Here is a 25,750-nt window from a genome sequence, read left to right as displayed (position 1 = left end):
TGGGATAGAGAAAGGACCAGCAGCCCTGATCCCCCAAAGCACACTGTAATGAGACCCCGAAGTAGTGTGATTTAAACATCGCGCTATGGCGCAAGGGTGATTTACCAGTTCAGCGCTTTCAGAAGATTTGAGAGGATTAAGCTGGGAAAGATTGCAGAATAGGAGGGAACAGCAGAGAAGAGAGCTGCAGGAGAAAGCTGCACTGGCCTTGATCCCCAAAGGAAAGGACACACCACAGCCCACAAAGGAGCAAAAGGAAAGGGGGAATACAGCCAGCAAGTTCCCAGTAACAAGAAGCTATAGTAGAGCAATTTTGACATCGCAACACGTTGCAATGGTGATGGAGCAATTTAGCGTTTTTCTGGGATTTCGGGGGATTTCAGGGTAAAAGAAAGGATCAACCACTGCTGGTGGGGGGAATAGTTTGAGGAAGGTGCAGAGAATGAAGCCTCCAAAGTGAGCTGCCGGCAGTGCGATATAGCGACATATTGGGCGGGGGGAGGGGAGAGTAAAGGGATTCTTATTTCAAAGCCAGAGAGCACTATTGAGAGGCAGAAACACTTGTAGGGCAAATAACTACTGTGGGGAAAGGAACCAGACCTGTCTCCTCCACACGCTACAGTGAAATGGTGGCAGATCAAAACAATAGTGGGAAAAGGGAGTTCACCACCCGTTGACCGAGGTCACAACCAGTTGAAAAACACACCCCTGGGATGCCCATCAGGCCAGATTTAATGAGGAGGAATGAGGCACACTGCAGCTAAACGGCTTGGGAGCCGCATTTTTTTAAACAAAACGCAGTAAAACTACTCCGTGAAAAGGTAGAGTTTATAGAGGGAAGCAGAGGCATTGCTGTGGATTGGTGATGATGTCATGTGTCGCAAACCGCCTCAAACTGCTTCCCCTCTGCACTAAATTGCGCATGAAGATTGGCCCTAGGTGACCTGTGTGTCTGCTCAGTCTGCTGGCAACTTCCAGGCTCCTGCTTTGATTCTTTGACTTTAAACCAGACTTGGACTGGACAGCCCATCAAACAGAGGACACTTCAAATAGAGGACCATTCTCTGCCATTTCTCCAAAATAGAGGACTGTCCTCTGTAAAGTGAGACCTAAAGCATTGTTGTTTGTTTTTTCTTCAAAAAGTTGAATTTATCAGCAATATCTAAACAGATGAATACCCTTTTAATTGAACAGCAGATGCCAGATTTGATGGAAGATTATTTAAAAAATGGATGTTTCTTGTTCTCCATCAAATATTAATTCTAAAGCACTAACAACAATTTCAGGAATCCAAGTAATCTCAATTTGTATATTCCTCAATCACTGAAGTGTCTTTGACAATCATTTAGGGCACAATCCTAACTAGATAGGCAGCCGCCTCTGAACTCGGAGGCGACCGCCTATCCAAAGCAAGGCAGGAAAGGCACGGGGGGGATCGTTCTCTCTCCACCTCTCCTGCCTTGCTCTTTTTCGCTAGACAGCTGTTTTTGGCTGTGTAGCGGCGGGGGGGGGCCGGCTGGGAGAGGAAGTTGCCGTACAATACATTGTATGTGTCGTACGAGCAGCTCTGCTCTCCCCGCCTCGGAACGCCCCCAGCCCTGCCCCTTTGCAGTTGCTCCGTGCTCGTCTTCCAAGCGCGGAGGACAGGGCTTCTCCGCACTGCCTCTGAGGCAGCGCGGATGAGGGGGGAGGTCAGATTTCCGAGGTCAGTTCCTGGAAAAGAGCATATCCTATGGCCCTCTAGACAGTGTCTAGTGGCCATAGGATTGCTCCCTTAATGTCTTTGGTGTTTTGTTTGCCTGAGTCTCAAACTACACATTACACAAAGCTCTGTGAGTCTTTCCTGTTACTACTGTTGTTGTTTTTCTTGTTGTTGTCATTTAAATTTCTCTCCTCCCCTAGATGGACCAATGGTCTGGCTCAGTATAAGGCAGCTTCCTATGTTCCTAAGGTGCTTAGGGCAGCATACAAATGTCTCCCTCACACACCTTCCTTTTATCATCACAACAAGCAATCCTGTGAACTAGGCTAGGCAGAGAGATAACAACTGGCCCAAGGTCAGCCAGTGAGTGTTGCTCATGAATTTGTCCTGGATCTTCCTCTACTCCTAGCCCAACATGCTAACAACTTCACTGTGCTAGCTCCCAACCTGATGTAGTCTTGTACAGGCTGAGTTTGAGTAGAAGAATGAGGCAATGGGAGAGTTTTCTTCTTAATCCTTTTCTCTTCTGCTGTTTTCCAGCTCAAAATCATGCCACTGCTGCCAAGCTGCTTTTTCCCATTATCTCTCCCCCGCCCCACACCACCACCTTTACAGGTAAGAAAGCAGCATAGGAAGAGTGGTTTTGAGCTGAAAAATGACTAGAGAGAAAGGGCTAAGCAGACTCATACTGTCTTCCCTTCTTTCCTCCCCAACTCACAGACTATCCAAATGCATTTTGGCTTTAAAAGAAAAAAAAATGGGGTCGGGGGAGGAGTGGCTCCCTGTGTAACATGTAGTGTGAGCCTTAGAGACATAATGCTTGGCTAAGGGAACCACCAAGGAAAAGGAAAGTGCTTCAGAAAGAGAAATCCTTCTTGGAGAGAATTCTTTTTCTAATATGTCATACGAAATTCTCCAAATACATCATCTGTGCAGCAAAAGCAAGTGCTATTCTCAAATAGTATTAGTTGCATAATCATATTACCATTTGGATGAGGGTCCTTAACACATGTGTGGGGCTGCTGTTGCTCACTTTCAGGAAGAAAAAGGAAATGTGCGTAGGCTCCCTACTAGTATAGCCATATCATTTTTTGCAGCACTGGAATACACTAATCCCTTGTAGGAAACAAGACTTTGGAAACTCCTTCTAGAATCGCACAATCTCCTCTGTTTGCCAGCAGAGTTTTTAAAGCTCTTATTTGCCTGGTAGCAGGAGGTCCCAGAAGCAAGTGGGAAGCCCATCATGAGCTGGCTATACTGTATCACTTAAAATAGTTGCTTATAGCAGCCTTCCCCAACCCAGCATTCTCCAAGGCTGGCTGGGGGCTTATGGGAATTGTAGCCCAACACATCTGGAGGGCACCTGGCTAGGGAAGGTGGCTTATAGTCATCCGAAGGGCAGTGGAGGCTGGTAGCTCCAATTTCAGTGGGGCGGTGAATCCACTCTGGGTTTAAGTCAGAACTTCAAAGGAGCTATCCAAAGTGTGACGCACCTTGAATGGCTCCTTTAGAGTTCTGACTGGTTCTGATTGAAATCAGGAGTGGTTTCACCGCCCCACCGACATTGGGGCTGCCAGCCTCCACTGCCTAAGGGCCAAGCGAGATGTGATGGCAGCTAACCCATCTCTTTAAATGCAGCTCAGCTTCAATGATGTATAAAGCAGGCGACCGAAGGCTGATTTCAAGCACAAGCAGTCAGTGCACGATGAAGGTGCTAACCCCTCTCTGTCCATATCCTTGACCTCCCTGCAGCCTCATTTCCCCCGGCTGGAGCCACTTCTGACACGGAAGGACTGACTGTGGGGTTGCAAGCCACAAGCAGGAGGAGAGTTCAGCACCCACATGTACCTTCTGCTCCTTATGTACCCAAAGGTTCCCACATGCACCTCCCACCACAACCACCTCATTTTATCTATGAGTGGTGCAGCACCACATTTAAAGAGGTGGGACTATTCTAAACCTGATTCCAGATTCTGCACTGCGCTGATGTCGTTACATGTGCATATCACCATTTATAGGGCTTAAAGCAGGAGTGTGTGGGCACGCAAAGGGACTTGGCTCCTGCAAGCGCCGGCAGAGTGCCCAGCCTGCCTTCGTACATCCTTCAGCTTCTGCACAAGGGGAAGGGGAAGGAAAATGCACTTGGCTGGCGCTTGCAGGAGCTCCTGCAAGCACTGGGTGTTGTGCAGCCAACTTTGCTTCTGTACCTCGTTCCCCACGTGGGGAATGAGAAGCTGGAGCAAAGCACACTCAGCCAGCCCAGCACGTGCAGGAATTCCTGCAAGTCCCAGTCGAGTGGACAGCCACCACTCCTTCCAATCTATGATCAAAGATCACAAGGGGATTCCCCTTTGCGCTGCTCGCCCTCCCATTTGGAGGGGAAGTGGCATGCAGAGGAATCCCCTTAATAGCTCTCCTCACAAATTGGAGATAACCAAAGGATTCCTCTCCCTGCCTCCTCTCCAAGCTCCCGGTAGCCTCCAAGACAGGGGAAGGGGCTTATGGAGGGAAGGGGGAGGGGCCCACAGGGGGAGGCCAAGGCTTGTGGGCCAGAGGTTCCCTACCCTTGTCTTAATGTTATAGTGTGAAAGCCACTGCAGTAGCATTCTTGTACTGAATGCAACTAACAGCCCTACCCCAATCAGGTTTATATGGATTTAGGTACCTTTCTACATGAGGCATTTATTGTGCACTCCTGATTCCTAACTCACAGTAGTTTGCTGGTGCTTTACATGACATTGTCATCCTCCAGGGCTTCTCCCGTTCTTTGCCATTTCCATAGCTTTTTTTTTTTTTTTTGATTGAGGAAAGTCTGGTATTATCTGAAAATGGCAGGATGAACCCCTGGTGTAGTTGCGCAATTCCTCTATACCACAGCGCTACCTAGCAGTTGTGTAATGGAACATATAGAAAGGCAGAGAAAGGGGGGGGGACCAGAAAAACGTGAAAAAGATATGATCTTAATCCCACAAAGAACCTAGAAGCAGAAGCCTCAGTAAAGTAGTGGGTTAAAAACCTCATGTAGAAAAGCTCTAGATCCTGTTGTTTTCCCAGGCTTATTTCCAAGCAAGTAAGCCTGGGGTTGCAGGCATGTAGTCTCACTGTTTTCAACAGGATTCTGCAGGCTTAACAGCCAGACATTGGCTTAAGTGGCTTGTGCTTTGAACTGTGTTAAGTAGGCCCAAAGAGTCCCAGGAATGGTGAGAGGGAAGATGTAATTGTAAGTCCTCTGAGAGCACAGCTGGATTGTACCAAACCATGCTGGTTCCAGGTTTTTGAAGGCCCTTGGGCAAAGCATCCTCACTGGGATCCCTCCCTCTCCATTAGTTCGCCTTCTCACTGCTATTGTCACCAGCAGCTATTGCTCCTTCCCGTCTTTCTCACCATTGCCACCACTTGCTTGCTTGACAGGCAGAGAGCCGGTGGGCAAGCAGGCAGTGGCATCTACTTCTCCCCCTTCTCACCGCCACCATTGTCTGGGCCAGAGTGAGAGGCAGGTCAACAAGTAAATGGTGGTGGTGAAGAGGAGAAGCAACTCCAGGGGGTTCTTGTCAGAGGGCCTCTACTTGGGTGTAGGCGCTTGGCAGGTGCCTGACCAAGCCTACGCTTGACACTGGCCTTGGCACCAAACGTTTTGGATCTGTACGTTGGATCTGTACTTCAGAGATGAATCCAATGGCCATGATTTCCTTAATATCTACCTTCAGTCTACGGAAATGCCTGGCTGAATGCGCTGCATGCATGGGGACAGGCAGTGTGGCATGCAGTCTGCATGGCTGCATTAATGCTGTCAGTATGAAGTTCCTCAATATCCCATCATCCTTGCTCCAAGAGAAACTCTTTCTGCTGCTCCTCCTAGCAAAGCAGAAATGGGGGAGACACCAACTGCTGGTATAGACACATCTTTTCAGTCAATGTAGCTATCTTTGGCAGCAAACCAGCCAGACTGCTCTTTGACATAAATCAATTGCGCTCCACTGGCTTCAGTAGAGGAACACCACTTTGCAGCTGGAGATCTCGCTTAAGCAAGGCTCTCCTGGGGAAGGACGTTTAACAGAGAACTGAGCGTGGAAAGGCGAATCGATAAACAACAAGGAGAAGCATCTTCCCTTGCAAATGGTGATTTAATAAATGTGGGTGTTTTTGTCTTTGTTTTAATTTACAACTGGCCCATCCTATCATAATAAAGCATGTCAGCTACACTTCTCTGCTACACTTCCTCAGAGACAACCAGATGTTTTATATCAGACAGAGAAATTCAGAATGCCTGGCAGTCCTGAACATGGTTAAAACACTCTTTGCTGAAATTCTTCTAAAAACTATTTTAAAAGGGCTTCGCTTTTCCCTAGCTGATTGAAATAGCATTTTTAAACATTTGTCACAACTACTCCTTATCCATTCTGTCTATCTGTTCTTTGGCATACGTAGGTCCCTCAAGCTGGATACATGCCAATCTTTGCTGAAGCGTCTAGAATACACATGGAGATTGACGGGATTAAAAAACAGCCAAAACACCCTTTGTGCTTTATTACATTGTGTTTTTGTAGAAAGAAAGAAAGAAAGAAAGAAAGAAAGAAAGAAAGAAAGAAAGAGAAAAGACAGGTGGGGATGCATTTCCAAGTACCATCAGTTAAGGGCACAATCCCATGCATGTTTAAACAGAAAAAAAGTCTTACAACTCCAAGCATTGCCCAGCTAGCCATGCTGGCTGGGCAGTGCTGGGAATTGTAGGACTTTATTCTGTCTAAACATGCATAGGATTGCATCTTAAGTGTCTATCCTGATGTGTTCATATGCACATCTTCTGGGTTGCTGGCTCTGCACTGCAGGTGGGCAGGTGCCCTGTACCTCCACCTCATCCCCCCCAGGGCACTGTATGTTCATAATCCAAGGAGTAAAAAAAGCCTTTTGTTTACTGTTATTTAATGAGCTGCTGTAAAATAACCCCCTTGGTCCCACAGGATAACACATTATTTGTGGAATAGTTATTTTATTATATGAGCTGTTCATTATTCTAAAAAATTCATTTTGTCAGGCAAATTACAGGCCAATAGTGCCTTAAGACCAGGATTCTTGTCTCATTTTACTTTTGTTCCTTACTGTCTTGATATTAACTTTCCCATACATATGTGCTTCCTCCTCCTGATCATGCAGGAAAACCTCTGTGCATCCTTGCTGGGTACCTGCCGTCTCCCCGTGTGGGCTAACAGCAACTTCGATTGAAGGGTATTCCCATTACAAGCATGCTGTGGGGCAGCCTTCCCATACCTAGTGCCCTCCAGATGTTTTGGACTACAACACCCATCTGCCATGCTGGGTGGGGCTGATGGGAATTGAATTCCAAAAACTTCTGGAGGTTGGGTAAGGCTGTTGTGGGAGAATGGTTAACCCTCCCCCACCCCCAGTGCTGTAGCCCTAATCCAAACTGGAGGCCCCTGTGGCTACTTTCAACCGAAGGGGAAAAAAGATGTTTGACAATCCAATCATGGATCTTCCACATAACATCTAGTATGGTCCTGAATCATTTATTGAAAAAGGAATGGTCAGAAGGCATGTGGTTCTACTGCTGTGCTGCTGATGCTAAGCAAATCTAGTCCTGTAAACTGCTTGGATGGGAGGCTGCCTGGGGACCATATGTAAGCTTCTTTGAGCTCTTCAGAGGAAGGATCAGGTATCAGTGTAATAAAGAGGCAGCATGGGATAGTAGTTAGTGGACCAGGATTGGGTAGATCATGGTTCAGATCTCCTCCCAGCTCAGAAGCTCACTGGGTGACTTTGCACCAGGCCAGCCGTCATCTCTTTGTCTAATCTACTTTGAAGGGAAAATACTCCATTCCACCTTTTGACGATTGCTTAATGAAACCAAATAAATACATAATATACTTTCGTATGCAGGCCACAGATCCATCTCATTGAATACTGTCCGACAGGCAGTGGATCTCCACTGTCTCAGGCAAAATGTCTTTCCCTGTACTGCTAACCTGCAATCCTAATCCGTTTGGGCTACAATGTAGTACACACTTACCATGGTATATGTCCCATTGACACTTACTTGTGAGTAGACACATAAGAACTGCATGCTAGAGATTTCAGAACTGAGCTATGTACCACTCAGTTGTACCACTGAGCTATGTCCCCACAGCAATCCGAGCTCAGAGAGGTGTTTTCTGGATCTCACAGCTACGTATTATTGTTCACCACTTCTACAGCTGTTTCACTGTACAATTTTCTTGCTGTTCTCTTACTCAGCTTTACAGCTGCTTTATCTGATGAGAAATTAATAGTGGTACTTCAGAGGTGGGAGGAGCAGAGGCAATGTCACCCAGTGAATACATACATAAAGACAGATTTGAACTGCCAGGCTCAATACTCATCTCAGATCTCACACTGATTCTTCCCATCTGCTACACACATTAGATTATTTTGACATGTGCACTAAAAGTCCATTGTGCACATGGGACAAATACATGCCTAATACTGCTAAGGATCTGGATGTCACAAAAATACGTTCAAAGCAGAATGGTCTCTTTTTGCTCTCCAGTGGGATGTTAACATCAATATGCACCCCCACAATGGTAAGTAACGGGTGTCAGGGGGATAAATTGCCTCCTGGAACCTAATGGAGACCACATCCCACTCCTGCCATTGAATTTGCCACTGAATTTGCCACCATTGTGGAAATGACAAAAATTGCATGGATTTAGCTGGGAAACAAGGCACACGGGGAGCACGTACCTTTTTCCCAAGTAGAACCATGCTTCTGGGAGGCTTCCAGGAGTGTGATTCTGCTTGGAAAGCAGGTGCATGCTCTCCATGTGCCTTCCCCCCTCCCCCTGCTAAATCAGTGTATTTTTTTTTTCCACTGCAGCAACAGGATCACAGCAAGGGCCACAAAACTGGCAACAGGCCGCATACAGCCCCCCTCCCCCAAATTTTAGACCCATCTTTTACACTCCTCTCATAAGCAACATACACAAAGAATTCCAGCATTGCAGCATTTGCAGCCCACTCCCATTGTTGAGCGCTTGCGGCACAACTGGTATTCAGCTGAGGCGACTCCAGCCCACAGTAAGTCTTGAACTATTGCCTTGATATAGGGTTCAGCCTCTGCGAGAATTTTTTGCTGAGGGGAGAACTGGAGGGAAATCAGTCACAGTAGCCAAGGAAGATTCCTTGCCCCAACAGCAGGAGCATGGTCTGACATCAGCTTTCTCAATGTCTGTGAAATGAAGCTGTGCTAAACCTGTGTATATGGTTGTTGTTGTTGTTCAGTCGTTCAGTCGTGTCTGACTCTTCGTGACCCCAAGGACCATAGCACGCCAGGCCTTCCTGTCCTGCGCTGTCTCCCAGAGCGTGCTCAAGTCCATATTCATTGCATCAGTGATGCTATCTAGCCATCTCATCCTCTGCCGTCCCCTTCTCCTTTTGCCTTCAGTCTTTCCCAGCTTCCCCAGTAGTATATTGGTTCCATGGGGTTTTCTTGGCAAGAATATTGGAGTGGGTTGCCATTTCCTTCTCCAGTGGACCACATTTTGTCAGAACTCTCTGCCATGACCTGTCCATCTTGGGTGGCCCTGCACGGCATAGCTTATGGCTTCACTGAGTTACGCAAGCCCCTTTGCCACAACAAGGCAGTGATCCTTGAAGGGGGTTATATGCTAGTTATTAATTATTCCCTTTTAAAGAGAACTTCTACTTTAGATGCTTTCCAAGATAGATTAGAAGGAACTCTACAGCAGGAGTAGGCAATGTGGTGCCCATAGGTACCAGTGCATCCCCAGACACCTTTCTTGGCTCCAACCAAGGTGCCCTGACCCTCCTACTTTAAAAAATGCACACACACATTTTCTTACTGGCAGCTGGGATTGCTGTGAAATAGGTTACAATTGGTGCTGAAAACTGGTTTCAGAGCAGTTGTTTAGTGTGTTGGGGCTGAGCTCCTACCTCTGCCTTGTACTCATTCTTTGGGGCAAGTTACTTGACCTTTGTCACACCTCCCATGGCAGCCCTTTTGTGGTGGTGCCCAGAGCAGTTTCTCAAATTGCCAAATGTGTCCATGGCCCAAAAGGATCGCCTACCCCTGCTCTACAGTGTTGGTTTTAAAGTTGAGGTTCTTTCCATAATGCAGAAGTCTGAACTTAACGGTCCTCAAAGCACCGAGTTTATTGCTGATGACCTGCTACAATGAAGATGGCATCATTTTATATTTATTTATTTATTACATTTATATCCCACCTTTCTCCCACTGTGGAACTCAAGGTGGCTACATGTGGTTCCCAGGGGGGTCTCCCCTCCAAGCACTAGCCAGACCTGCTTAGCTTCAGCATGGTGGCTGCCTCATGTGCCTTTGGACCATGCCCTGGGACCATATTATTTGTGGACTGCAGAGCAAGTTAAATCTGGAATTGTTCTAGAGCAAAATCTTTCAGAGCTTTTCTACATGAGTCTCTTAATTAAACAACCATGAGCAGGGAATGATGAGCACACGATAAATGCCTTGTATAGAAAAGTCTTTAGACTGTAGAATGACAAAATAGAATGCTGCTCTATCTCCCATGAGGAACTTGTTCACAGTTTTTCCCCAAATTTAGCAACGAAAAGGGAATCATTGGTTAGATTTTGCTGATGTCTAAAAGTACACAGAGTATTCTTCTTCTCTGACAGTACAAGCTAACACAAATGATTTTGCAATGAATTGCAAAAAGGTTGCTGTGTTTGTTTTAAACGTAACATAGCTGATGTCCTTTGATAAATATCCATGAAGCAATTGACCGGAAATCTGTGAGGAAATAAATACATCTGGAAACATTTTACTTATTGGCAAATTTGAACTACATTATAAAAATATTTTCTGTGGCATACACATACTGAAGAGTACAACACAACATTCTTTTAAAGCTGATATTAAAATGCAACTATTTGACCCATATGCACTGATTTGGCCACATTCACTTGAAATTATGCAAGTCCTACATTTTTCAACTGAAGTCACTGGGGCATTTTCAGTTTTTTGAGAAACTTGCTTATTGTGTAAACTTCAAATTTACATGGGTGGAAGACAAGAACACACACCAGAATTTAGCAACAGGCTTTAAAAAAATTAACATGTAACCAACACCACAATCCTATACCTGTTTACACTGAGTTCCATCAGGCTTACTCTGAAGTAAGTGTGCATAGGATTGCAGCCTAGGTAGAAAAGGGTTTCAAGCTGTCAGGTAGATGCATTGTAGGACTCTTTCTGTGTTTGATTGGCATGTATGAATCTTCATATTTTAATTTATTATTACATTATATTTTTATCCCACCCTTCCTCCAAGTTGCTCAAGGCAGCATACATGTCTCTCTTCCCTTCCATGTTGGGCTTTTCTACACATGGCATTCCCTACTCATGGTTTATGGGTTCTTTAGATGTTGTTACCCTCTAGTTTCACTTCTTTGTTTAACAAGCACGTTTGGCGAGTTTTTTTAGAGCGGGGAAAATGCCACATTTAACTGTGAAAGCAAAAGGAAGCATGATTTCTTCTTGTATATTTGCACTATTTCACAGTGCCACCTAGAGGTTATGTAGTGAAAAGCAGGAAATGAAACACTCATTGTGTAGTGCTCTAATCTCAATTCTGTGACAAAACCAATAGTAGATACAGCCGATTAACAGCCGATTAACAGTCTCATGTAAAAAAGCTCATTATATTCTTGATAACTCTATGTCAGGGTGGAAACTGAGCCCATAGAGCCCCAGAGCAGTTCTGATTCTGAGGAAGAGCAACAACCTGCTCATCTCTCACAGGCACAGCGGCAGGGAGAGATTCCTCCTGCCTGCATTCCTGAGAGAGATAGTGACCCTGGCAGCGAGACAGCAGGGGATGGGCCTTGCTGGACGCTCAGTGCAGATGCGGGGAGCAGCGCCAGATGGAGGGCGCCGAGAGGAGGCGCTCTGCTTGGCGCTACAACAACGGTTGCATCCCGAGGACCCAAGGGTAAGAGGGAGGACCTCTCCATAGCCATAAGTTCAGAGTCTTCCCGCCCTCCTCCTTCAAACGGGGACCAACTGCCTTACCTGGAGCTTAGGCTACTCTGCTAACTCCCCCAGTGCAGTTCCTTGCTTAGTCGTTGGAAAGAATCCTTTTCGTCTGTGTCTTGAGTTGGCTATTGGAGGGGACTGTAAGAGGCAGCTATGGTGCTCCTGACAGCTTGGTCCCTGTTCCTCTTTTTTTTTCTCTGCTCCTGCTGCCTCTGGTTGGTGCCATGGACCCGGCGGTGCAAGCTCTCGCACAAAAGAACCAGGCCATTCATGATCAAGTTGCCCAACTGACGACTGCCATGCATGCTTTGCAAGCTGCTGCTCAACCCCCACCGCACCCGATTCCCCCCCCCCGCTGCCGCAAGTGCCCGGTGGCTCTGCCACAGATGTTTTCTGGTGAGAAAGGACTTCTCCAGATTTTCCATACCCAATCAGAGCTGTACATGCGCATTTGACCTGAGGATTTCCTGACGGAACAGGTTTGTGTGGGCTTTATCATTAACCTACTTTCAGGCGTGGCAGCTAAATGGGCTTCGGGACTTCTTCTCGCTAATGACCCCCTGCTAGGGGACTATCAAGGTTTCATGACAGCGATGGCCAGATTTTTCAATGACCCCCTGCGCACGCAGACAGCTTCCTGGGAGATTCGCCGCCTCAGGCAGGGCAAGGACTCAGTTTCCAGCTACGCGACCACCTTTCACTTGCTGATGCAGGATTTACAGTGGAAGTTGGACCTGCGTGGCGCCTACAATCTGATTTGCATCCAGAAGGGGGATGAGTAGAAGACCTGTTTTGGCACCCGGTGCGGAGCGTATGAATACCTAGTGATGCCATTTGGGCTTGCCTGTGCCCCCTCCCCCACGTTTTCGCGTTTTATGATTGCCATCTTCTGGGACTATTTGGACACTTTCCTCATTGTTTATCTCGATGATTTACTTATATTTTCTGAGGACCCCCACGACCATCAGCACCATGTCTCCGCTGTCCTCCAGTGCCTCCGTGAGCACCATCTTTATGCCAAGCTGGAGAAATGTGCATTTGACCTAACCTCTTTGGACTATCTCGGCTACATTATCTCCGCTGAGGGTTCATGGATCCTCCTACATGGATCCTGCAAAAGTCCAGGCTGTCCTCTCCTGGCAGGCTCCATCCACCAAGAAGGACTTGCAACATTTTCTGGGGTGTGCTAATTTCTACAGAAAGTTCCTGCCCAGCTTTGCTCGGCTGACATCTCCTCTCACAGACCTCCTTAAGGGCAGGAAATATCCTTTTCATCAGACAGCATCTGCCCAACAGGCTTTTGAGGAACTTAAGAAGCTTTTTAGTTCTGAGCTGATCCTGTTACACCCCGACCCGAGGAAGCCTTTTGTAGTGCAAACTGATGCCTCTGACTTTGCGGTGGGGGCGGTACTTTTTCAGCCAGATCGGGCGGGCGGCAGGTTGCAACCCTGCGCCTACCACTCCAGAAAGCTGAACATGTCTGAGAGGAATTATACCATCTGGGAGAAGGAACTGTTGGCCATCAAGTCCATTTTGGAGACCTGGCGTCATCTGCTGGAGGGGGCACAGCACCTAGTCGAAGTCAGAACCGACCATCGCAACCTGGAACATCTTCAGACAGCCCATGCCTTAAACCAGCGACAGATTAGGTGGTCACTTTTTTCCCCCCGGTTCCACCTTAAGATTTGTCATGTGAAAGCCTCCAACAACCTACGAGCAGATGCTCTTTCTCGTAAGCTGGACCTCCAGCCAGGGGGTGAGGAGAGTCCCTCTCCCTCTCTGATTCTCCCCCCCCCCAGTCTGGTGGCAGCTGTGGTGCCTCGCTCTTGGGAGGAGCTCCTTCGCTCTGAACAGGCTCAGGATGCTTTTGTCCACACAAAGGTGGGGGAATTGGGGCTAGGCTCTGCCCTCCCCAGTCTACCCCCTTCTCTCTGTGAGGTGGCTAGCTTTACCATTCCAGCCGGGTCTATGTGCCTTCTAGACCCCTCCACAAGAAAGTCCTCCATCAGTGCCACGACTCCCCCACCGCTGGGCATTTTGGCTTCACCAAGACCCTGCACAGAGTGACATGGGATTTTTGGTGGCCTCGTGTGTGTTGGGACGTTAAGACCTATGTCACCTCCTGCCCAACCTGCCAGCGGGCAAAAGCCCCCTCAGGCAAGCCCACAGGATTGCTTCACCCCCTGCCTACCCCCTTAGGTCCTTGGAAACTGCTCTCTCCCTTGACTTCATCACTGACTTGCCTCGCTCACATGGTAAAACCACTATTCTGGTGGTGGTGGATTTGTTTTCTAAGATGGCCCATTTCATCCCCTGCTCTTGTCTGTCCACAGCCAGGGAGACGGCAGAGCTGTTTTTGGCACATGTTTTCCGGCTCCACGGATGGGCCGAGGGTCTCATTTTTGATAGGGGCCCCCAATTCACTGCTCATTTCTGGAGGGAGCTACTTGGGCTTCTCCATGTGACACTCCGTCTTTTCTCCGCCCACCATCCCCAGACGGACAGTCAGACCGGGCACACCAATGCGACTCTGGAGTAATATTTGCACTATTATGTCAATTACCAACAAGATGACTGGTTTTCCTTGCTTGCCTCTTGCAGAATTTGCTTATAACAATGCCTGCCATGCTTCCACCCACCAAGCTCCATTTTTTGCCAATTTTGGTTACCACCCCAGGGCTTTCCCGTCCACCCTATCTTTCTCTTCGGTGCCTGCGGCCCATGAGTTTTTAGAGGAGTTGCAAGTGGTACACCACCTCTTTCAGGACTCCCTCGAGCAAGCCAAGACAGCCTACAAGGCCTCTGTGGACCGGCGGCGCCAGCCAGGTCCGTCTCTGCAACTGGGGGACTGGGTTTGGTTGTCCACCCAATACCTCCCCTCTCACTCACCCGCAAAGAAGCTTGCGCCTCGTCGCATGGGGCCTTTCCAGATTACGGCCCAGATTAACCCTGTTGCTTTTCATCTGGCTCTCCCCCCCTCCATGAAGATCCATCCTGTTTTTCATCGGTCCTCGCTGTCCCCCGTGGTTTCTGGCAACCTTCATCGCTCAGCTGGCTCCCCCCCCGCCGTTTGTGCTGGTGGAGGAGGAGGAGTTTGAAGTTGTGGAGATCCTGGACTCATGCCTTTCTCACGGCCACCTGCAACATCTGGTGGACTGGAGGGGGTAGTTTCCACCCTGATGACAGGGTGGAAACTGAGCCCATAGAGCCCCTGATCATTTCTGATTCTGAGGAAGAGCAAAAACCCATGGGAGAGAGCTCGCTCATCTCTCACAGGCACAGCGGCAGGGAAAGATTCCTCCTGCCTGCATTCCTGAGAGAGATAGTGGCCCTGGCAGCGAGAGAGCGGGGGAGGGGGCCTTGCTGGACGCTTGGCGCAGACGCGGGGAGCAGCGCCAGATGGAGGGCGCCAAGAGGAGGCACTGTGCTCGCTTGGCACTAAAACAACGGTCGCGTCCCGAGGACCCAAAGATAAGAGGGAGGACCTCTCCATAGCCATAAGTTCAGAGTCTTCCCGCCCTCCTCCTTCAAACAGGGACCAACTGCCTTACCTGGAGCTTAGGCTACTCTGCTAACTACCCCAGTGCAGTTCCTTGCTTAGTCGCTGGTGATTAGCATCTGAAAGAGTCATTCAGTTGTAAAAGGAATAAAGCCTTGGAAATAATCCTTTTCATATGTGTCTTGAGTTGGCTATTGGAGGGGACTGTAAGAGGCAGCTAGGGCGCTCCTGACACTCTAGGGAGTAAGTGGTTCTGACTAGCATTGGTTGAACCTTTTTTTTGCAAAATGGCACATAGAATTGCTATACTATACAGGACTGAGAGCTTGGATCTACAGATTATAAACTCCTACCTTCATTTCCCATCACTAGAAAACCCTTAACCCTATTACTTTTATTTTGCAGGCAATAAATTGCACATCAATCAAATAAATTCCTAGTGGTTTGAGGATGTTTTTGTTTTGTTCCTTACCTAGGATCTGGACCATGTACAAATACATCTGGAAGAAGTGAGGTTCTTTGATTTATTTGGTTACAGCGAGGAAGCGGGGGCTTGGCAGTGTTTCATGTGTAATAATCCTGAAAAGGCAACAGGTAAGGGTTTTTTTCCTGTACTACTGAGATATACAAGTAATAAACAGTTCAGAACCTGACAGAGATGAAGGCACTGGGGGTGCACGGAGAAGGGAGGATCATCCCCTCCCTACTCCATTGTGCAGCTATTCCAGCTTTTCGCCCTTCATGGATTTTTTCTGGTAAGAAAAAATAAGAGCTTTTCTACATGAAGCATTTGTTGTGTGCTCATCATTCCCTACACATGGTTGTTTACAGGTACTTTAGCTGACTTTGTGACCCTACAGTTTTGCTTCTGTTTCTGTTGTGTTCCTTCCAAGATAGAGGCTAATACTGATTTCCAAAACCTTGCAACAGAAGGACACAATCACTATTTGCACGTAAGTGTATCCTACTCTCTACATCCTCTCCAACACAGGGATGAGAGAGTGCTGTTGATGTAATTTTCACATTCAAAATTCAGATTTAGAATTTAAAATTTCACATTCAGAATTTGGCAAAAATTGGGGGATGGGACAAATTCAACAGCCCTTGAGGAGATACAGCTGGCTTCCTTGTTGTCCTTGAGACTAAAGCATACAATGTTTTTATATTAACATAAATACATAAACATAAATATGTAGAATTGGAATATACGCTGCTCTTTTAAAATTGTTTTATATTAATTGCTTTTTTACATTTTTACTTAACTTTTATAGTTTTTAATATGTTATGTGATACTTGTATTGTGTTTTTATTGCTGTAAGACGGTCTGAGTTCTCTATGAGTGGAAGAGCAGGATATAAACGCATGTTTATCATCATCATCAAACATTCAAATATTTGCAAAATTTTATTTCAGCTGAAAGTTTTGTTCTCTTATTGGTGACTCCAGTTTCAGCAACAACCCCTAAAGTCACTACATCTAAGCCATAAGCATATCCCGCCATAAGGGCACATGATGCAGTTAGCTGGGAGGACATATAGTCCTGCAGGGAGGACATATAGTCCTTTCCCCAGGGGAAAAATGAGTAAATATCTGTCCAGCTCCACCAATGGAGATAGAGAATAGTAGGGATGTCAGAGAATTCCGCAACGGATCTCGGTGAGGCCGAAAGCCAGTGCATTCGGCCCCCCGAAAACTGTCGCAGAACAAAGCCCCCGCCCCCCCAACCCACAAAAGGGGCACGGGACGAAGTGCCCGCCGCCCCCACCCCACGAAAGGCATGTGAAATGGAGCACTTACCTGCTCCCATCCGCACTGCTGTGTGAATGGCGGCCGTCCTGCGGCCGCCATTCGCTTCCTCCTTCTTTAGCCGTGATAGGCTACATAAATACTTACATAGCCTATCACGGCTAACGAAGGGACGCCATTTGCATCCCTGCAGAGGCCGTGATAGGCTACGTAAGTATTTACGTAGCCTGTCACGGCGGGGGGGGGGAACCCCAGCGTACGCAAATGGCGGCGGCTACCGCCATTTGCGTACACTGGGGTTTTCCCCCTGCCGTGATAGGCTACGTAAATATTTACATAGCTTATCATGGCTCACTGCAGGGACGCAAATGACGGCAGCTACGACAGCCGCCATTTGCGTCCCTGCAGGGCTGCCCAGCAGCCGGATGTCCGGCTGCAGGCGGCTGGAGCTGGCCAGCAGCTCCGCGGCTTGACCACGGAGTGGAGCCGGCCGGCCAGGATTCCAGGGGAGGCATGGAGCGCCTCCCCTCCGGCGAGGATTCCGGGGGGAGGGACGGAGCGCCTCCCCCCATCTGTGGAGCCTGGAGGAGCCAGGTAAGTGGAGTTTCATACACCCCTAGAGAATAGTGAGGAAACAGAAACGCTGTAGCATTGGGGCACTGACTCTGGAATTACTACTGAATTAGGGTTATGTAGCTCTGTGATGTGTCCCCAAAACCTAAAATAGATTGATGGAGCCATGGGAAATTTCCCTCAAGAATTCATAATTTGAAGAAATTATGTGCATTTGAAGAAAATATGCACTTAAAATACGAAGGACATTTCTAGTCAATCCTTCTTCCAGCATGGAATTCAAGGTGGCATATATGAAGTTCAGTCTCCCATCCAGGCACTGAACAGACCCAGGCCTGCTTAGCTTCAACAAGGTAGCTGCATTATGTACAATCAAACCATGTCCTGGGTTACTTTAGTTGATACACATGATAATCCCAGTTTTGTGTGTCCATTATTTATTTATTTTATTTAAGATAATGAAATCATACCCACCAATGCAGAAATAAGAATTTTATTTATGTGTTTATTTATTTGATTTGCACCCCACCTTTCTACCAAGAAAATGGCATTCAAGGCAGCTTTCAATAGTAGATAAATAAAAACTTGATTAAAGCAATAATAAATCAAATACATTAAAAGCGCAATTAAAACCTCAACAATAACAGAATAAAAACAGCACCCAACCCAACAGACCCACTTACACGCCAAAGGCCTGAGTGAATACGAATGTCTTTGCTTGACGGCAGAAGGACTGCAGAGAGGAAACCAACCTAGCAAGGAGATTCACAGCCTGGGAGCAGCTACTGAAAAGACCCTCTCTTGCATCGCCACCAAACATGCCTCTAGAGGTGGCAGTACTAAAAGAAGGGCCTCTCTTGGAGATCTTATGACCTGGGCGGGCTCAGATGGGAGAAGGCAGTCTTTCAGGGAGCAGCTTTATAGGTCATAACCAGCACTTCAAATTGGGCCCGGAAACAGACCAGTAGCTAGTGAAGTTTTTGTAACAAGGGAGTCATGTAACTAGCCTTGTAACTAGCCCCGGTCAACAATCTGGCCACAGCATTCTGGATCAGTTGAAGCTTCTGAACAGTTTTCAAAGGCAGGCCCATGTAGAGCACATTACAGTAGTCCAAATGGGATATAATTAAGGCATGCACGTCCATGGCCAGATCAGAAATCTCTAGGAATGGGTGCAGTTGGTGCATTAGCCTCAACTGCACAAATGCAGTTCTAGCAGTTCTACAGAAACTTGGGCATCCAGGTTCAGGGCCGAGTCCAGGAGAACAGTCAAACTGTGAGCCTGAGTCTTCAGGAGGGAGTGTAACCCCATCTAGCACAGGTTGAATCCCTATTCCCTTATTTGCTTTTTGACTAACCACAAGCACCTTTGTCTTGTCTGGATTAAACTTCAATTTGTTCGCCCTCATCTAGTCCATTACTGACACCCCTAGAACAGCTTCCTTGGATTTAGATGGAAAGGAGAGATAAAGCTGGGTGTCATCAGGATACTGATGGCACTGAACCCCAAAACTCCAGACATTCTCTCCCAGGGGTTTCATGTACATGTTAAATAGCATGGGGGATAAGATGGAACCCTGAGGGACACCACAGGCCAGCAGCCACAGCATTGAACAGGAATCCCCCAGCACGTCTTTCTGAAATTTCCCCTCTAAAAAGGACCGGAGCCACCATATAACAGTGCCTCCCAATCCCATCTCAGACACTTCAGAAGGATACCATGGTCAGTGGTATTGAAAGGTGCCAAGAGGTCCAGCAGAACCAACAGGGACACATTCCCCCTGTCCAGTTCCTGGTGTAGGTTGCAGTCTCTGCCCCATAACCAGGCCTAAAGCCAGATTGAAATGGATACATTTCAATTTTTGATACATAATGTATAGATATACATGCAAATCCCAGTTTTGTGCATCCATTGTTATTATTATTTTTACCTAAGATAATGAAATCATACCCAAAAAAGCAGGAATAATAATTTTGGATATGTAATTTTGGGGGTAAATGATGGGTTCTGTTTCCTATATGGATTTGTTTGTTTGTTAATGATTTCAGTTTTTTCTGGGTGTGGCACCCAGATGGAGTTACCCCAATTATTATTTTGGACCAATATACTTGTGTTGGAAACATACATTTCACTGTTTTCGACAGATGGAGATATGAGAAGAAAAACAGATGCCAGTTAAAATGAGTTGCCATCTGAAGATGTGAAGCCCTTGAAATCCTACAGCAGGATAGAAACAGCTGGCAATTAGGGAGTTTGGACAACTTTCTAATGCTGACTCTTGGCTATTACACAGAGTTGAAGACTTTAAAAAAAATTTCACTAACATCAGAGAGTTTTGCATGTAAAGTGCTTTTTCATTGTATTTCACCCAGTTCAGTTTTCCATAAGTAAAAATTAATTCTGTGGCATTTTCAAAGGGAAGTGGATTTATTTTATTCTGCAGCACATCTGCTCAAAGGTATGATCTAGACTGAGCCATTGCTTGATTAAGCAGTTTACCCATGCAGTGCTGAGACAAAATTAATTATGGCTGACATTGTAAGCACTTGGAAGAAAGTTTCATTGAAATTTATTTTTCGTTACATTTCAGTGCCACTTATCGCTGAAGCTCCCTGGGCAGTTCACAACAGTTGAAGCCATAAAATATAACATAAAATGCAATTTAAACATTTAAAATTACAGTATAAAATAAAAATAAAAACCAAAATAAAACCTAGCAGCAATGCAAAGATTTAAAATATAGTAACAGATTTAAAACAACAGAAACTGAAAACTAAAATGCCTGGGAAAATTAGGTCTTCATCTGGTGCCAGAAAGAGCAAGCATCTCTGGGAAGTTCATTCCACTTACTTCCAAATATATGAAATGATGTGTTTCTGTCCTGAGACATCTATGTATAGTGCAGGGAGGGTGTTGTTGTTTTTTAAATTCTCAAAGCACAATCCTCCACACCCCTAATTTTAGGGTGGCCATGTGTCCTCTTTCACAGAGGATAGTCCTGTACCTGAAGGCTGCCCAAGGACTGTCCTCTGTTTCGAAGGCATTCTCTATTTGAAGAACTGTCCTGTCCAAGTCCAAGTCCAGTTTAAAGATAAAGAACCATAAAGAAGAACTGGGCCTTGAGGTTGGCTATCAGTAGACTGGACAGCAGGCTGAGCAAGACAGAGAGGTCACCTGGCCATGGTCTTTCGCACTATGGTGAGATGTACTGTATTTCTATTTAAGTTATAATAATGACTTCTAAATTTGCATCTATACATTTAAATTAGCATATGCAAATCTGTGTCCTCTTTTTTGGTGATGCATTTCCTCTTTTTTGGCAATTAATAAGTAGCCGCTCTACTCAGAATGCTTACTATAAGCTCTTATGGGTTTGAGCAGCCCAATTCCCTTACACACACACACACACACACACACACACACACATTTCTGCCTTTTTTGACCAACAGACACCCTAACATTCCATGTCTCAACCATAGACTTAATTGATAGATTTACATGGTCTGCCCGATTTCTGATTCCTTTAGATAATTTTTCTCCTTTCCTAGGGTGGAAGTGAAAGCTTCCTGTAGAAAACAATGGAGAGATCCAGAATGTTAGTGCAGCTGTGATCAATCAGTGTTGTGTCATGCCCGCCCACCCCCCATCCCCAAACCAAAGGTAGTACAAAGACTGGAGTGTCTGTCATTGGTGTTCAAAGTAAAATTGTAAGTTCCTTCTCAAATTCTCAATGAGATGATTTACTCTAGTATTTCTTATCTCTGTAGTAAGATGGCCTCCTAAATGTCTACCTGCATGCTAAGATGAGGCAGGTGACTACCAGGTGATGAGCCTTCTTGGAAGTGATTCCCCAACTGTGGAATTCCCTTCCCATAGAAGTTCACCTGTGCCATCTTTACTGTTGTTTAGATGTCAGCTGAAGAACCTTTTATTCTCAAGTCCTTTTAAAGCTAGTTTTATTTGTGTTTTTACTGCTAAGTGCTCGTTTTTAATGTTGTTACATCAATTTTTATTGTATTTTTATGTGTTTAAATCTGGAAGGTGCTTTTGAAATTCCAGTGATTTGAAGGGAAGGTTATAAAATCAAATAAATAAATTGTGCTGCCATCAACATTGTATGTCCAGGAATCTCACAGGTCCTTGGCAGTCTGTTGTATGTGTGTTTTTGTTTTCCTTTTTTTAAAATTTTCAAACATACCTATATATTTCTATATATCTGGAGAGTATAGAAAACAATACTTTGTTTTTGGGTGGTCCTTTCTCTTCCAAACTGATAGGCATTCAGCCACCTAACTCCACTATTAGAAAGAGAGTGATATAGCATGAGAATCAGCTGTTCATAGGAAAAAAGGGTAAAACTTCCACTAGGCTAGAGCAAAGTCCTTCCATGGGTCTAGGCAGCTGTTTGGGTCCCAGCTAACTTTTCTGGCTGATCTTAAAGACCCGAGTGCAACATAGCCTGCTAAGTATGTCAGGCCCAGTCTAAATATGTGTGAAACTGAAGTCTTAAGGTAAATCTCTTTTAAGTCCTACCTTTGTAAGAAGTTGGGAAAATGTAGGAACTATGGCTGAGCCAAAATGACATCTCATTTTGTATTCATTTTTGTGCATATTGAAAAGCACCTTTCAGTTTCTGTTATTTTTAGCACTTGATGCAAACATATTTCCTTAATTCTGATCTTCTCAGAACAATTTTCCTTCTTCTGTGCCATCACATTACACTATTGGCTATGGGAACTGATATGATTTTGTCAGTGTTGTCACAACACTGTACCAATATGATGACATCGCAGATGATTGAAAATCAAATCCAATGGATCAGCACAGACATTTAGATTAAATGGCAAAATGGACAAATGGGGTCAAGTGTGGGCAAAGAACAATGGTAAAGGGAATTAAAGAAGCAATAACAACAGGAACAAGAGTGTAGCAAACAGCATTGAAACAAATAAAGTGTTAGCTTGGCACATACTTTTCAGTAATCTGTTTGACTGCATTTGAATGTGCTGCTTGCAGAGCACATACTGAAATCAGAAGATATTTGCTGCAGCCCTAATATTAAATCTGGGAAAGTAACAATTGACTCTGATTAATAAATTGATTGTTTATGAAACTGCAATGCAGTCAATGAGAAATCTAAAGCTGCAGCTCTGGCATCAATGCAAAGGTCTTTACACGTCTGGATTCTTAATATCTGAGCAGACTCGTAAGATCTTGAATTTCCTAAATAGAATGCTGTGTCTGCTTTTGACAGCTCATAGGAAAAAATGTTCAGATAAAAAGACATAAAATGTTTCAGAGACTTGAATGTATGGTTTTGCCAGTTCCTGTCTCTCTTTGTTATTATTTAAAAGTAGCCACTTCTCAAAGAGAGATTATATATATATATATATATATATATATATATATGTGGCCAAGCAGTCTAGTGTGGAACATATTGAATCAAAATGTTTGACATTAGAAACCTCACAATAAAGGGGGCTTTCTTTGCTCATTTCCTGCTGTCATAGCAAAAAGTGAAAGTGGTTTATTTTTTTGAGTAATCATCTGCCAGATGGGGAGCATATTATTTTACAGGCAGCTGGATTCCTCACCCTGAAAATACATGGAGAGACTAATTATTGGCTGGCTGTGGATGATGGGAGTTGTAACCCAACACATCTGGAGGGCATCAGATTGGGGAATGCTGCATTAGGCTATTGGTCTTCAGCTGATGGGTTGTGATTCAGCCTAAGATGGGATCTCACCCAGTGACACCATTAGCATTTCTTTTGTTAAATTAAGTTATTTTTTAAAAAGGAGAAAAAAGGAGAAAAGGAGAGAGCAGAAGAAAAGAAGAAATATAGACAAGAGACATAGGAGAGAAAGTCAGATTCATATATGATAAAAATTCAAAGTTTGGTCCTATGTTACCAGTCAGGATTAAGTCTGCATTAAAAAAGCAAAAAAAGCTCAAGATTGCTGCATTAGTCAGATCACATCAGAAGGGGTTAATGCATCCTTGTTTAAATGCCCCTAGCATACCTTTTGTCCAAATCTGATCAAGACATTGACCAGATACAATGGTCAGTGTATTGAATGGTCAGTTTCAAAGGAGGTACAGGAGATATATCTCATTGGTTTTGCATGTATTCAGTTTTTGGTGATGATGGTACTATAACCATAGCTCAGCATTGGGCAGCTTATGGCCCTTCAGATGTTTTGGCCTACAACTCCCATAATCCCTGACCATTGACTATGCTGGCAGGGGCTAATGGGAGTTGTAGGCCAAAACATCTGGAGGGCCACAAGTTGCCCACTTCTGCCATAGGTAGTATAATTTCTGTATATTTCTAAATTAAATATGGTGCTAGATAAGTACTCTACTTTGTTTTCTCAAAATCCCTTCTTTGCAAAGACTAGCCTTCCTCATGATGGGACACTGGTTATGGACTCATTGTGTCTTGTTCTGTGCTTGTGTTGTGTTTTGGCAACAGCTAGGTCAATCCCCATTGAATTTCCCTATCTCCAGCTTTCAAAATGTCCTTGGTTGCATTATTTATCATTCTCATGAGTATATCATAATGCTATGTAATACATGCTTTAAAATCTACTTTATCTGTGTACAGCTGTAGTTGATTGAATAAATAAATTCCAGAGGAGAACCATGTTAGTTTGTTGCTTAAAAACCAAAAGACGTGTGGCACTTCAAGACTGTTTCGTTAATGGTCACTGTTAGCAACATGATTGTCACTGTCTCTACTTTCTGCATTACATTTCCCTCTGACTTCACTGTTTACAATCCCCCTGCAACGTCTGTGTGTGTGTATGATCTCAGGTTAACACTTCATGCATCTGATAAAGTGGACAGTAGTTCACGAATGCTTATGCCATAATACATTTGTGAGTCCTTACGATGCCACAAGACTCTTTGGTGAATAAATAAAGGCACACATAATGTGTGTTCACACATGTATTTATCATGCAATGACCGCACCCTCACATACTGTGGAAGGAATGTTCGTATCACCTCATACCAGTTGAACACTTTCCAAAGGCAAGAATCCACACATTCAGTTGAAGACATCAAGCCATGTATTCTTGAGAGATGTACATTCATGTGAGAAGCAGACAAAATATACATCCTAAAAGTTTAAGAGATGGGGGTAGGGTGGGGGCAGTCATTTTACTAATTACTTGATTTGAGCCTTTTACTTACTATTTGATGCAGTATACTTGTCACATCTTTGGTAATTGCTCCCACACACAATTCCCTGGAGTGTCTACATCTCCTACTCACATAGGTACATACCAAGCACACAATGGGGTGGTCAGGTGAGCAGTGCCAATATGCTTTGTAGCTGTTCAGTCTGCCCTGTTGGCAGAAGACCAATATTACCTGGAATAGTTGCTCTAGGTAAAGTGCAAACTGGGCCTGACTCATAAGAGAACATTCCATATAAAGGTGGATTTGTTTATTTATTTATTTATTTATTTATTTATTATGTCTCTATATTGCCCAAAAACTCTCTGGGCAGTTCACAACAATTAAAACCATAAAATACAAGATGATAAAATACAATATAAATATTTAAATCTACAGTATAAAATAAAAATAATAACCATGTAGAACCTAGCAGCAGTGCAAGGATTTAAAATAGGTACAGTACCAGATTTAAAACAGAAACTGAAAAACTAAAATGCCTGGGAACATAAAAAGGTCTTCACCTGGCGTCGAAAACAGCACAGTGTAGGTGCCAGGCAAGCCTTTCTGGGAAGCTCATTCCACAAGCAGGGAGCCACAGCAGAAAATGGTTGCTAGAAATGTTTTTTTAGGGGGGAGGGGGAGGGTGTCTCCTTTTCTAAGCCTCATCCATTTGATTTGTAGTGAGCAACCAATGACTCATGGAACCATTTCCTGTAGCACTCCACTTTTTCTAAAGGAGCCCCCAGCTATGTCCACCATGGGATTAAAGTTCAGCCAGCCAAGGAATGACTTTGTTCTTGTGACTGCTAGTGGCTGCTAGTTGCACCTTCCAGTAAATCCACTGATACCATCCTTAATATGCATTAACCCAAAGGAGAAGAACTTGGTTTAATGAAACTGCGGAGCTGGAAGCTTTATGGGAGTGGTGACAGGAATTACAAGGCTGACTGACAAATGTTTCAGGACATTCTGTATCCTTGATAATAGTTTCAGCTGGTAAACTTGGAAATTCCATACGC

General features: G+C 45.1%; 1 protein-coding gene across 2 annotated transcripts in view; it reads left to right on the top strand.

Moving 5' to 3' along the window:
* VEPH1 (ventricular zone expressed PH domain containing 1) overlaps positions 1 to 25,750 on the top strand; it is a 250,480-nt gene that overhangs the window by 208,152 nt on the left and 16,578 nt on the right. Inside the window, exons 13-14 of one of the 2 annotated variants that reach the window (XM_084847342.1) lie at positions 15,702 to 15,819; positions 19,690 to 21,444. In XM_084847342.1, coding sequence (XP_084703468.1) covers positions 15,702 to 15,819; positions 19,690 to 19,724 — 153 coding nt within the window. In that variant the 3' untranslated portion in view covers positions 19,725 to 21,444. Of the gene's footprint in view, positions 1 to 15,701; positions 15,820 to 19,689; positions 21,445 to 25,750 lie in introns of those variants that run through there. The other variant, XM_084847341.1, reaches the window with a different exon arrangement.

The sequence above is a fragment of the Heloderma suspectum genome, chromosome 3 (genome assembly GCF_057233095.1).
Source record: "Heloderma suspectum isolate Gila_16-S chromosome 3, 16-S_ref, whole genome shotgun sequence".
NCBI classification, from domain to species: domain Eukaryota; kingdom Metazoa; phylum Chordata; class Lepidosauria; order Squamata; family Helodermatidae; genus Heloderma; species Heloderma suspectum.
Note: the sequence above shows the minus strand (reverse complement) of the source record. Positions and strands in the feature narration are given on the sequence as shown.